This window comes from Bufo bufo, chromosome 3, assembly GCF_905171765.1.
Source record: "Bufo bufo chromosome 3, aBufBuf1.1, whole genome shotgun sequence".
NCBI lineage: Eukaryota > Metazoa > Chordata > Amphibia > Anura > Bufonidae > Bufo > Bufo bufo.
In genome coordinates this window covers 568,272,733-568,287,338 of record NC_053391.1, presented here as the reverse complement: position 1 = coordinate 568,287,338, position 14,606 = coordinate 568,272,733, and the positions used below count along the sequence as shown (strand labels likewise).

General features: G+C 43.8%; 1 protein-coding gene across 1 annotated transcript in view; it reads left to right on the top strand.

Annotated features, from left to right (window-relative positions):
- LOC120996027 (retinol dehydrogenase 7-like) overlaps nucleotides 1–14,606 on the top strand; it is a 43,897-nt gene that overhangs the window by 8,496 nt on the left and 20,795 nt on the right. Inside the window, exon 2 of the mRNA XM_040425682.1 lies at nucleotides 9,414–9,733. Within this exon, the coding sequence (XP_040281616.1) occupies nucleotides 9,421–9,733 (313 nt within the window). The 5' untranslated portion in view covers nucleotides 9,414–9,420. The remainder of the gene's footprint in view (nucleotides 1–9,413; nucleotides 9,734–14,606) is intronic.

Sequence of the window (14,606 nt, the reverse complement as noted above, 5' to 3'; positions counted from 1 at the left end):
TTCCTCATGCCAAATTAAGAAAGAAACCAAAACAGGGAAGAGTTCAAGAAAAACTAAATTTTTTGAATAATATTTGTTGTCTAACCAAGATTGAGGCCATTTTTCAGCAGACCAATTATTGTTGAAGAATGCTCCATAACCAATGGCACCCGAAGCATCAGTAAAAAAGGAAAGTGAGTCAGAGTCTATAAATTCTTCCTGCCAAATTGTATGTCCATTGAAGTCTTTCATAAATTGTAACCATATGTTAATATCACTTTTTAATTCCCTTATTAATCTAATGTGAGAATGATGAGAAGACTTACCTGCAGTTGCTGCGTAAAGTCTTTTTGAAAATACCCTTCCCATTGGAATTACTCTAGTAATAAAATTTAAGGATCCAAGTAACGACTGCAATCGTTTCAAAGTAGTTTTTTCCTTACTTACCATTGAAGATAAAATATGAATAGTTTCGGAAATTTTAACCATAGGAATACTAAATTCCATAGTATCCGTGTTAATGAAAATACCTAAAAATTTCAACGTAGTAGTGGGAAGAACTGTCTTTTCCACAGCCAAAGGTACATTAAAATAATCAGATACTGCTATGAATCTATTAAGAAGATTCAAACATTCTGGAGTATCCTTATGACCTATAAATAAAAAATCATCTAAATAATGTAAAATAAATCCAGAATAAGAATGAACTTCTACTATCCAATGTAAAAAAGTAGAAAACGCTTCAAAATAGAAGCAAGAAAGAGTAAAACCCATGGGTAAGGCCATATCAAAAAAGAATTTATACAAAAATTGAAATCCCAGAGAATTATAACCAGTAGGATTTATTGGTAATAATCTGAACGCAGATTTTATATCTGCTTTGGCTAAGAGAGAGTGTCTACCAGCTTTCTGAAGAAACACCAAAGCTTGATCAAAAGAAGAATATTTAACACTAGCTTTATTCTTATCAATTTCATCGTTGAGGGAAGAAAATTTTGGAAAAGATAAATTATGAATGAGTCGATAAGAATTACACTCTTTCTTAGGGACAATAGCTAGAGGAGAAACACGGAAATTAATAAAGGGAGGGGAATCAAATGGACCAGCTATTCTACCTGCGGACATTTCAGACAATATTTTATCCTTAACAATATCTAAATTTTTCTTAACAGAATATGCATTTTCTACAATAACACAACCCGGACCTTCAAATTGAGGTACGTAAAAACCTTCAGAAAAACTTTTAAACAGTAAATTAGCCATCTGTGTGTTTGGATAAATTTTTACCCACTGCAGTATTCTTTGCAAGTTCAGAGGTGTCACCTTGCTTATTTGTATGAGAATCTCTGATGGAATTTGGAAAATGAATTCCTTGCTTCTTAAAGCATTTGGAAACTGGATGAGGACCTGAACAGAAGGAACATTCATGGCGATATCTGCAGTTGGATTGCCATCTTCAGAAAGACTCGTTATAGGAGAAACAAATACCTTTTTTGGGATTACTGGGACTTGATTGCTGACGAAAAAGATAATTTTTATTAGGGAGCATAAGACTCAACCAAAGTCCCACATCTTTGTTACCCCAATTAAAATTTGGATAGACTGCAATCTTTTGACGAAAAGATTCATCATAAGAGCACCAGCCCATGCCTCCAAAGTTCCTATATGCCTCCAATATGGAATCTATATGATAAAAGAGACCAGTACATACAGAAGGGTGTTTTTCCCCTAAAACTGCAGCATAGATACAAAAAGCTTGGATCCAGTTAAGAAAAGTTTTTTTGTACCGGTTTCTTTTTCTCATCAGAATCAGATTTTTTATCCTTAGCTGTTTCATTTTTTAATAATTAATTTGAAGAAGGTAATAAAGAAAATAGATCGATATAATCCTTCCTCCATATTTTTTCCTTAATGGCTTGGGAAAGATGAAAACCTAAAGGTGAAGTTTGACAAGCCATGACTTCTTTTACTACTGTCTCTTTAATCCCAGAACTATTTTCTAATTCCGGAATAAAGAGGTCAGAAGATTTTTTGAAAGTATTAGATATAGAAAAGTTTTGATTACAATCCGTTACATCAGAGGCAATATTGGATTGGTTATGATTAATAGACTCAGACCAAACATTACCTGATGTAACAGATTGATTGTTGAGAAATTGCATAAATTCAATAAATAATTGTAACTTAACAGAAGAGTTAAGTAATGTAGTAGAATTATCTTGAGTGGAAGTGCCCTGCAATTTGCAGTCACTTAAAAAATTGTCAGTAATTATCTCACCACTTGGATGTTGCTCAGGATGACGGTTGGGCTGAATGGCGGATGCTGGCTGTAAAGTGGAAGTTGCAGAAGAATTGCGTCTATGGTGGGAGGCACCTTTAATGGTAGATGGCTGCTGGATAGATCTCTTTTTTGAAGAAGGAGGCGCATATTGTGATGGTGAATATGCCCTCTTTTCTTTGCGATTCCTTTTCTTGACTGGTGAAGAAACCTCCGGTTCACTGCGCATGCGCGCACCAGTGACGGGGGTTAAATTAATTAGATCAGGGCTCGCGCTGCGGACTGGGCAGACGAAATCTGTAGCCGGAGTGAAAGGAATGATTTCTTCTTGTCCGGACGGTAAGCACAGACATTTCCTTAACCACTCTTCACCTCCGTTGCCTTCGGCCTTCATAATAAGCTGTTTGAGTAAATCCTCCATGAATAGAATTAGCGCAAGTGGTTATCTGGTGAAAATACTTACGTGAATGCGCCAGTGACGATGATTTCTTCTTTTATAGGCACTAAAAGACGGTTAGAGAAACTCTCCAATCAGCTGTCTAGAAGGCCCCGAGATCAACAGTCCCAGGGATTAGTCCAAACTCTTAAACACAGGTAAGTTTAATATAATTAATGCCATAAATTGTAGGTTGCCATGACATCATGGCTCCCCACAAGTTATACACTAGTGGTTCGCTCCAGTCTAAGAGTGAGCTGTTCAAATGGACGGAGGACAGGGAGTCTGAAAACCGGGACTGTCCTGCCTAAAACCGGACCTCTGGCCACTCCAGCGGCAGGCTGCTAATGGAGGTAACAGTTAAGGGGACGGTCTGCTATGGAGGTCAGTGTTAAGGGGCAGATTGCTGTAGAGGCCACGGTTAGGGGGTGGGGTGTTGTGGAAATCACTGTTAAGGAGACGGGGTACTGTGGAGGTCACTAATAAAGGGGCGGCCGCTGTGGAGGTCACTGTTAAAGGGGTGGGACTCTGTGGAGGTCACTGTTAAGGGGGCAGGATGCTGTGGAGGTCACAGTTAAAGGGGCGGGCGCTGTGCAGGTCTCTGTTAAGGGGATAGGGAACGGTGGAGGTCATAGTTAAGGGGACGGTCCGCTATGGAGGTCAGTGTTAAAGAGGACCTTTCATCTGGCAAAAAATTGTGAACTAAGTATCATGATATATACAGCGGCGCCCAGGGATCTCACTGCACTGGGCGCCGCTCCGTTCTGCCGCTATGTCCTCCAATATGTTCGGTCACTTGGTTATAGTAGGATGAGACTGCCCTTGTTCTCCTGGACGTCTCCTTCTCTCAGGCTGTAGCGCTGGCCAATCGCAGCGCAGAGCTCACAGCCTGGGAGAAAAAAACCTGGCCAGCACTACAGCCTGGGAGAAGAAGACGCCCAGGAGAACAAGGGCAGTCTCCTCCTACTATAACCAAGTCCCCTAAGTCTCCACCTACTATAACCCAGTGACCGAAAATACTGGAGGACATAGCGGGAGAACGGAGCGGCGTCTAGGGATAATAGTAAGTGCAGTGAGATCCCTGGGCGCTGCTGTACAGATCATGACACATAGTTCACAATATTTTGCCAGATGAAAGGTCCTCTTTAAGGGGCGGGGTGCTGTAGAGGTCACTGTTAAGGGGGCGGGTTGTTGTTGAGATCACTTTTTAAGGGAACGGAGCTCTGTGGAGGTCACTGTTAAGGGGGCGGGTTATTGTATAAATCACTGTTAGGGGATGGGGTACTGTGAAGGTCACTGATAAAGGAGCGGCCGCTGTAGAGGTTACTGTTAAAAGGGAGGGTGCTGTGGATGTTACTGTTAACAGGGCAGGCCGCTGTGGAGGTCAATGTTAAAGGAGGAGGGGACTGTGGAGGCCACTATTAAAGGGGTAGCGGGGTACTGTGAGGTCACTGTAAAGGTGACTGTTAAAGGGCGGGGTACTAAAGATGTCATTGTTATAGTGGATAATGTTGATATCTTTTATCGACGCACACAAACATAAATGAAATAGATGAAATATACCCGTGCGAAGCCGGGTCCTTCAGCTAGTCTTTCATAAAATAGAGGCTGAATTACTGGGTCAAGTCCAGGAGCTCCCTGCACAGTCAGATGCACTTTCAAATATTTTGTTCTATACTTCCTAGTTCAGCAGAGGGATTGGCAAAAAGTCCAATAATCCGTCTGTACTTCCTACAGCGGTGCAGGCTCTTCTTCACGCAGCAAGGATGCGAACAAGCCTTTACATTATACCTGAATGAGTGCAGCAATTCTGGGTATGCCCAGGAACCTTGACCTTCAGACCTGGCCAAATGCTGTGAAGTCTATAGGCTTGTGCATTTACCTTCACAGATAACCTCACATAAACCATCTTTATATGGCTGCTTAATGGGGCTGTGCAGTCCAAAGATACTGATGACCTATCCTCAGGATATGACATTTGATCACTTAGCACTGGGTCACTGCAGGGGCATACCTACTATGTGGGGGCACAAAAGGGACTGGGTGGGATTGGATGTGTGTAGATAAGTTAGAGGTGTGGCTTAGGGTACATTCACACGACCGTGCCATGTTTTGCAGTCCAGAAATTGCGGATTCGCAAATAACTGATACCGGCCATGTGCGTTACGCATTTTGTGGAATACACAGGGCCAGCACTATATAGAAAATGCCTATTCTTATCCGAGATTTTGGACAAGAATAGAACATGCTCTGTACTTTTTGCCAGGCCGCGGAATGGAACTACAGATGCGAACAGCACACTGTGTGCTGTCTGCATCTTTTGCGGCCCCATTGAAATAAACAGGTCTGCACCTGTTCCGCAAAATTACAGAACGGATGCGGACCCATTTATATGGTTGTGTGAATGAGCCCTTAGAGGGAGAAAATCGGCCACAGTGATCTAAGCATGCTGCTGATCTTGTCCCTGCTTGGGCTTTCAAAAGTTCGGTGGTCTGCACGTTCTGTTGAAAATGTATAGCAGAGAGCAATATAGAGAAATATATTTTTCAGTGTCAATATTACCTCATTTGCCCTTTAACCCCTTAAGGACCTCTGCCGTATATGTATGGCGGAAGTCCGGTCCCTAAACATGGTGCCCGCTCGCACGTGCAGCGAGCGCCATAGCAGCATGGTTTCTGCTATTTTAAATAGCAAAGACCCACGGCACATGTATGCGATCTGCCATAAGGCTAATCGCATAAATTTTAACCTTCAGATGCGATGGTCAAATGACCACAGCATTTTCGAGGTCCGGAAGCGGAAGTCGCTTGCTTCCGCTCCAGTAACCGCGTTCCCCGACTGAGATCGGGGAACCTGTTACATCTCTGAAATAGCCTGAAGCCTCAAGCAGGCTTCAGTGCCTATTTCAGGAATATACTAATACAGGCCACTAGGTGGCAGAAATGTATTGGTATAGTGCAAATGAAGTGTTTAATGATGGCTATATAGCCATTAATTAACACAATGGGCAATCTAATGATTGCCAGTTATTGTAACCCAAGGTGAACAAAGTTCAAATCACCGCCCTTTCCATAATATAAAAATACTTAACCAATAAAAAAATAAACATCATGGGCATCACCGCGTGTGAAAATGCCCATACAATTAAAATATAACAATATTAACCCCTTAAGGACACAGCCTTTTTACACCTTAGGACCAGGCCATTTTTTGAAAATCTGACCAGAGTCCCTTTAAGTGCTGATAACTTTAAAACGCTTTGACTTATCCAGGCCGTTCTGAGATTGTTTTTTCGTCACATATTGTACTTCATGACACTGGTAAAATGGAGTCAAAAAAATAATTTTTTTTGCACCAAAAAATACCTAAATTAACAAAAATTTTGAAATATTTGCAAATTTCAAAGTTTCAGTTTCTCTACTTCTGTAATACATAGTAATACCCCCAAAAACTGTGATGACTTTACATTCCCCATATGTCTACTTCATGTTTGAATTGTTTTGGGAATGATATTTTATTTTTTGGGGATGTTATAAGGCTTAGAAGTTTAGAAGCAAATCTTGAAATTTTTCAGAAATTTACAAAAACTCAATTTTTAGGGACCAGTTCAGGTCTCAAGTCACTTTGCGAGGCTTACATTATAGAAACCACCCAAAAATGACCCCATCTAAGAAACTACACCCCTCAAGGTATTCAAAACTGATTTTGCATGCGTTGTTAACCCTTTAGGTGTTGCACAAGAGTTATTGGCAAATGGGGAGGAAATTTGAGAATTTCATTTTTTTGTCTAATTTTTCATTTTAACCCATTTTTTCCACTAACAAACCAAGGGTTAACAGCCAAACAAGATTGTATCTTTATTGCCCTGACTCTGCCGTTTACAGAAACACCCAATATGTGGCCGTAAACTACTGTACGGCCACACAGCGGGGCGTAGAGTGAAAGGTGCGCCGTTTGGTTTTTGGAAGGCTGATTTTTATGGACTGGTTTATTTACACCATGTCCCATTTGAAGCCCCCCTGATGCACCCCTAGATTATAAACTCCATAAAAGTGACCCCATCTAAGAAACTACACCCCTCAAGGTATTCAAAACTGATTTTACAAACTTTGTTAACCCTTTAGGTGTTGCACAAGATTTAATGGAAAATAGAGATACAATTTCAAAATTTCACTTTTTTGGCAGATTTTCCATTTTAATATTTTTTTTCCAGTTACAAAGCAAGGGTTAACAGCCAAACAAAACTCATTATTTATGGCCCTAATTCTGTAGTTTACAGAAACACCCCATATGTGGCCGTAAACTACTGTACGGGCACACGGCAGGGCGCAGAAGGAAAGGAATGCCATACGGTTTTTGGAAGGCAGATTTTGCTGGACTGGTTTTTTGACACCATGTCCCATTTGAAGCCCCCCTGATGCACCCCTAGAGTAGAAACTCCAAAAAAGTGACCCCATTTTAGAAACTACGGGATAGGTTGGCAGTTTTGTTGGTACTAGTTTAGGGTACATATGATTTTTGGTTGCTCTATATTACACTTTTTGTGCGGCAAGGTAACAAGAAATAGCTTTTTTGGCACCGTTTTTTTTTTGTTATTTACAACATTCATCTGACAGGTTAGATCATGTGGTAATTTTATAGAGCAGGTTGTCACGGACGAGGCGATACCTAATATGTATACATTTTTTTTTATTTATGTAAGTTTTACACAATGATTTCATTTTTAAAACAAAAAAAATGTTTTAGTGTCTCCATAGTCTAAGAGCCATAGTTTATTCAGTTTTTGGGCGATTATCTTGGGTAGGGTATGATTTTTGCGGGATGAGATGATGGTTTGATTGTTACAATTTTGGCGTACATGCGACTTTTGTGATCACTTTTATTACCTTTTTTGGGAAGTAAGGTGGGCAAAATTTCAATTTCATCATAGTTTTTTATTTTTTATTTTTATGGCGTTCACCGTTCGGGTAAAGTAACATGACCGTTTTATAGATCAGGTCGTTACGGACGCGGCGATACCAAACATGTGTAGGGAATTTTATTTTTTTCATTTTTTAATCAGTGATAAATGTGTTTTTTGATTTTTACTTTTTTTTCACTTTTATTCACTTTTTTTTGACCCAGACCCACTTGGTTCTTAAAGATCCAGTGGGTCTGATGTCTGTATAATACAGTACAGTACAATATATATTGTACTGCACTGTATTTTACTTACACTGAACAGATCTATGCCTTTTAGCACAGATCTGTTCAGCACCATGGACAGCAGGCCGCCTGAGAGGCGTCCTGTTGCCATGGGAACCTTCCCCGTCTGCTCAGTTCTGGTCAGAACTTCGCAGACGGGGAAGGGTAAGGAGGGGATCTGTCGGGGGGCTGTCTGGGGGTTCTCTCCCTCCCCATCGGGGGGCTGCAAAGGCACAGCAGCCCCCCGATGGGAGAGGTTACGGACGGACCGCTGTATGGAAAGGGTTAAACGGCTGACATCGCATCGCAGATGTCAGCCGTTTATACCAGGGTGCCAGCAATGTGCTGGCACCCTGGTATACCCACTAGAAACCAACGATTATACAAGGGGAGGCGGGCGGGGGATCGCGATCCCGCCTGCCGCACCGCCCGCAACCCTCCCCCTGCACCTCCCGCCACCATAAAATCATTCGGGGGTGCAGGGGGGGGTGAATAAAACGTTTTTTTAGGCATATAAAGTTTCTGATCCCCGCGGACCAGAAACTGCAGAAATCGCAGCAAACCGCAGGTCTGAATTGACCTGCGGTTTGCCGCGATCGCCGACATGGGGGGGGTCACGGGACCCCCCCGCGCATTTAGCCTAGGTGCCTGCTCAATGATTTGAGCAGGCACCGGGTTCCGATCACTGCCAGCCGCACGGCAGTGATCGAAAATACACAGGGCGTACATGTACGCCCTGTGTCCTTAAGTACCAGGGCACAAGGGCGTACCTGTACGCCCTATGTCCTTAAGAGGTTAATGGCATACGGCAAATGGCGTAACGGGGGGGGGGAAAAACCCAGTCAATTTGCCATTTTTTGTCACTTCAATAATTTGTTTATAAAAAGTGATCAAAAAGTCGCACACACTTCAAATTGGTATCACTGAAAAGAACAGATCGTCCCGCAAAAAATCAGCCCCGTACACATAACTACAAAAAAGTTATAGAGTTCAGAATATGGTTATAAAAATTAGTCAGGTCAATTTTACCGCATAGTGTATAGGGTAAAGAAAAAAAGAAAAACCTTTATCAGAATTGCATTTTTTCCCAATTCTACCCCATTTGGATTTTTTTTTCCGCTTCCTACTACATGGTATGCAACCATAAATGGTGCCATTAGAAAGTACAACTTGTCCCATAAAAAATAAGCCCTTGTAAGGCTATGTGAATAGAAAAATAAAAAAGTTAGGACTAGGGGACGGCAGGGAGTGAAAAATGAAAATGCAAAAATGGAAAATCTCAGGGTCCTTAAGGGGTTAAGCAGAGCACAGAAAATGAAAAAAAACTTTTACAACCTGCACTAAGATGGTTTCCAGAAAAGGAATATGCAATAATGGTGCCTATTCTCCACCACACCAATATTAGTGCAGTTTCCCATAGGGCTGATATCGTTGCAGGTGAGAACATCAACTGCTAAAAAAATAAAAAATAAAGTTATGGTAAACCATCATGGATATGCAATTTTCAATAAAATCAGTGTGGATTATGTCTTACAGCGCAGTCATGTGGCTCCTTCTGCTGGTGTTCTTGGCTTTGATCCTAATGTACAGATGGTACAGACAGAGTCAGATCCTAGGAAATCTCTCAGATAAATATGTCTTCATCACTGGATGTGACACTGGATTTGGAAGACAGATAGCTAAACAGCTGGACATGCGAGGAATGAAGGTCCTGGCGGCTTGTTTAACCGAGGCAGGAGCTAAGGCGTTAAAGGATGAGACCTCCAGTAGACTGCAAACTGTAATCCTTGATGTTACGGACAGTCAAAGTGTGACTAAGGCTGCCAAGTGGGTTGCTGACATTGTGGCTGACAAAGGTAATACTCGACTGTAAAATATGTATATAGGTAAAAATACTCACCTGTAATCCTCGGTGTTCATGGGCTTCAAGATGGCGGCGACTGTTTCCTCTGGCCGTTCCCAGGCACCTTCTGTGAAGGAGCTTAACGGCAAATGGACACGTCCTGTGCAGAATCCACTGTGTCTGCAAATCCACCAGATGTGTCCATTTTCCATTCAGTCTGTGCACATGGACGCAGAGGGTGACAGGTGAGTATGTTTACCTCACTGAATCTGGGGCAGCCAGGGGCCTCCATTAGAACAGCTGCGGGACAGTATACAGTCATGTATGCTTGTATGGAGCTTGACTGTGTTTGGCATTTTGACAAATTACAATGGGAATGGACCAACCCCTTTAAAGGGGTTGTCCCATCTGGACATTTATGGATTACCCTGTAGATATTCCATAAATGTGTGATAGGAGCGGGTCCCACAGATGGGCTATGCACCTATCTCAAGAACAGGAAAAAGAAAGAAGGCTGCACGCGGGTCTCGCTGCATTCACTGCTGTGGGACTAACCACTGCATTCCGAGAAAACAACACAATGGGGGTCATATACTATGACCACGTACACCTGAAACTGACATCAAAGCTGAACACCCACATTTTCGGACTTTTTGAACACCCATGCACCACCCTCGCCATTGGGGAGTGACGGGGGCACGGTGGGGCATCGCCCCTAGCACATTCATTATCAATTACACCTGGTGTAAATGATGACTGAAATCTACTCCAGCTAGGGACTGGCGTAGATTTCAATCTAGGCGCACAAACTGCCTGCACCTCGTCATAAATTAATTTTATCCCCCGGCAGCACAGAGTATATCAAAGACTGGTACAAAATGTCGGTCTTTAATAAATGACCCTCAATACCTGCTGTTTTGGAGATTCTCTCACCGGTAGCCTAGCCATCACAATTTGGCCCTTCTCAGAGTCGTTCAGATCATTGCACTTGTCCGCTTTTCCTGATTCAGGCAAATCAGCTTCAGGAATTCACTATTGGAGCATTGCTAATATACCCCTCCCGTTTACAGGCAGCATTGCAACTAGATAATCAGTATTATTCAGTTCATCTGTCAGAGGTTTTGGGCTGGGTTAACAAGTTCAGGTTTTCTGTTACAGTTTTTGAAGCCAAAACCAGGTGTGGATCATAAAAGGAGAGTAAGGCCTCATGCACAATGAAAGTCTATGGGGCTATTCGCATGGCTGTTGTTTTAACAGACAGTGAATAGCGTCCGTCCAAAAATAGGACATGTCCTAGTTTTGGCTGTTTTCACGGTCAGACGGACCCATTGAAATCAATAGGACCGTTTTTAACAGCCGATTGACAGGAGTGCACCCGTCTAACGGCCGTTAAAAACAGGTACACTTTACCCAGGAGGGGTTAAAAAAAAAAAAACTCACCTCATCCACTTGCTCGCGGTGCGGCAGTGTCTTCTCTCTTCATTGAGCAGAACCTGCTGAAGGTGGTGACGTAACCACGTGGGAGCGCGCAGTGACTTCATCGGGCACCTTCGGCAGGTCCTGTTCAGTGAAGAGAGAAGAGACTGCTGCAGCGCAAGCAAGTGGATAAGGCGAGTTATTCTTTTGTAAAATAAGATAATAAAAAAAAAAAAACAGTGGTCGGTCATTATGGGGGTATTATTTAAACCATGGGGGAAACTACCGTATTTTTCACCCTATAAGACGCACTCCCCCCCCCCTTTTGGGGGGAAAATAGCACTGCGTCTTATGGGGCGAATGCTGCAATTTTACACTGATACATCGCTGCCGCGATGAGATGCTATGTGTCATCCACAGATCTTCCCCATAGCAGTGTCATGCCATCCCCAGATGCCCCCATAACACTGCCATCCCCAGATGCCCCCATAACACTGCCATCCCCAGATGCCCCCATAACACTGCCATCCCCAGATGCCCCCATAACACTGCCATTCCCAGATGCCCCCATAACACTGCCATTCCCAGATGCCCCCATAACACTGCCATTCCCAGATGCCCCCATAACACTGCCATCCCCAGATGCCCCATAACACTGCCATCCACAGACCACCATTAGTTCAAAACCCACCAAAAGCACACCTTTTGGTTCAAAATATATATTTTTCTTATTTTCCTCCCCAAAAACCTAGGTGCATCTTATAGGGTGAAAAATACGGGTATTTAAGATGGGGGACTACATTGGGGACATTATTAAAGCTGGGGCGGTAAAAAAAATAAAAATCATACACTATGGGGGACATTATTTTACCAGGGGGCCTACATGGGGGGCATTATTAAAGCTGGAGACAGTAAAAAAAAAAAATATTATTACACTACGGGGGACATTATTTTAGCTGGGGGCCTACATGGTGGTATTATTAAAGCTGGGGGCACTATAAAAAAATTATTTACACCTTGGAAGACATTATTTTAGCTGGGGCCAAAATAGGGGACTGTCACGGCAGACAGGATACAAGATACACAGGATATAACAAACAAGTGTCTAGGCAAGAAGCTGGGGAAAGGGGTCACCTCCTGACAAATCCCTACCAGCTCTCCCTAGACTTCTATGCCCACATTCAGACCCTGAAGGTGGGAATGAATGTGTCCTCGTGCCTGGGCTGAAGATTCCCTAGAATCCCTAAGATGGTGAAAGAGGGAAAAAGGCAGCCTGCTCCCTCAGGACCTGGAGGGGGGCAGGCGTCTCTCTAACAGCCTAGATAGACAACCACAATAAAACAAAACCAACTTATGTTTTGTTGAGCAGGAACAGCCAATCCTTGCTTCCTTCCTCAGAGCCAGACAGAAGCTATAACCCGCACAGGACACTGGGAGTAGGCGTAATTTAAACTCTTAACAATGACCCCACCCAGTGCACCTGAAGGGAGGCGGATACAGCTCCACTCCAAAACAATAACAAAAGGCTACACATGTGCTGCTAACCTAGCAGACCTCCGCACATGACCTGAGCAGGGCATGACAGTACCCCCCCTTCTACGGGTGACCTCCGGACACCCCGGCCCAACTTTATCCAGGTGGGATCTGTGAAAAGCCCTCACCAGTTGGCTGGCATTAACATCCACAGTTGGAACCCACATCCTCTCCTCAGGGCCGTATCCCCTCCAGTGTACCAGATACTGAAGGGAACCCCGAAGAACTCTTGAGTCGAGAACCCTGGAGATCTCGAACTCTAAATTTCCATCAAACAGAAAAGGGGGAGGAGGCAATGGCGATGGTTCCACCGGTTTCACATATTTCTTTAGTAAAGATTTGTGGAACACATCATGGATCCTCCAAGTCTGTGGAAGATCCAGACGAAACGCTACTGGATTGACCACCGCAGATATTTTGTAAGGTCCAATAAATCTTGGACCCAGTTTCCAAGATGGTACTCTCAGTTTAATATTTTTAGTAGATAACCACACCAGATCACCCACACACAGGTCCGGACCAGTCATACGTCTCTTGTCAGCCATTCGCTTATACCTCTCACCCATCTTCTCTAAATTCACCTGGATCCTCCGCCAGATAGAAGACAAGGCAGAAGAAAATCTCTCCTCCTCTGGCACCCCAGAGGAACTAGTCCCAGAAAAGGTACCAAACTGAGGATGAAAACCGTATGCGCCAACAAATGGCGACTTACCCGTGGACTCCTGCCTACGGTTATTCAAAGCAAACTCTGCTAGGGACAAGAATGAGGACCAGTCCTCCTGATTCTCAGCCACAAAGCAACTCAAGTAGGTCTCCAGGTTTTGATTAGTACGCTCTGTCTGCCCATTCGACTGCGGATGAAAAGCCGAAGAGAACGAAAGTTGAATGCCAAGCCGAGAGCAGAACGCCCTCCAAAACCTGGAGACAAACTGCGTGCCCCTATCAGAAACCACAGCCGAGGGAATGCAATGCAATTTCACGATATTATCAACAAAAATCCGAGCAAGAGTCTTGGCATTGGGCAGACTGGCTAACGATACTTAGTGAGCCATTTTACTAAAACGGTCAACAACCACCAAAATTACTGTTTCCCCGGAGGAACTCGGCAAATCCGTAATAAAGTCCATAGACAAGTGTGTCCAAGGACGAGACGGAATAGACAAAGGAAGAAGTGAACCAGCAGGTCGAGTATGAGCAACCTTTGACCATGCACAGGTGTCACGGCTGAGGATGGGGGAAATCCTCAGCCGTGCGATGCCAGATGCTGTTGGCCTACTCGGCCAGGAGAACAGGATAGGGAGCAGGTCACCTCCTAACAGCGTCCCTACCCTGACCCTAACTCCTAACTGCATGGGCCGACCTTAAAGGTAGGAGGACCCATGCGCAGGAACCTCGGATCCCTAACTCACCCTCCGTCCGGTCCCTGCGCTAGGAGTCAGGGTAAGACGACCTACTCCTCCTAGGCACGGAGGAGCAGGAGTCTCACTGGCCAAGCTGTTGGGAAAAAGGGGAACCAAAACAGACTAACGGAAATGGCAGGTGAACTAAGTAGTTCAACCAACCTGCCACAGCCTTGCTGACTGGATCCCTGAGAACACACAGAATCCAGAACCATTAGCTGCACAAACCAAACGAAGGAAGGACCCAACAGAACATCAGATGGACATCTCACACAACATGACATAAAACATAAAGTGACATTTTCTTTATGACCACAGGGGTGGCTCTCACAGGCAGATAATAACACAGGAGGCTGCTCCAGCAAGCATGGCTGAAACAACCCACTGAGCCATGCTAACAGCGAGGCTATATAGGCCAGGAAGCCACACCCACAGTCAGACACACCCAGTGCACACACACACTAGGAAGGAGGTTAACCCTTCCAACACAAGGGAAGGGAAACATAAATTAAAAGGGAAAGTGTCCAACTCAGAAAC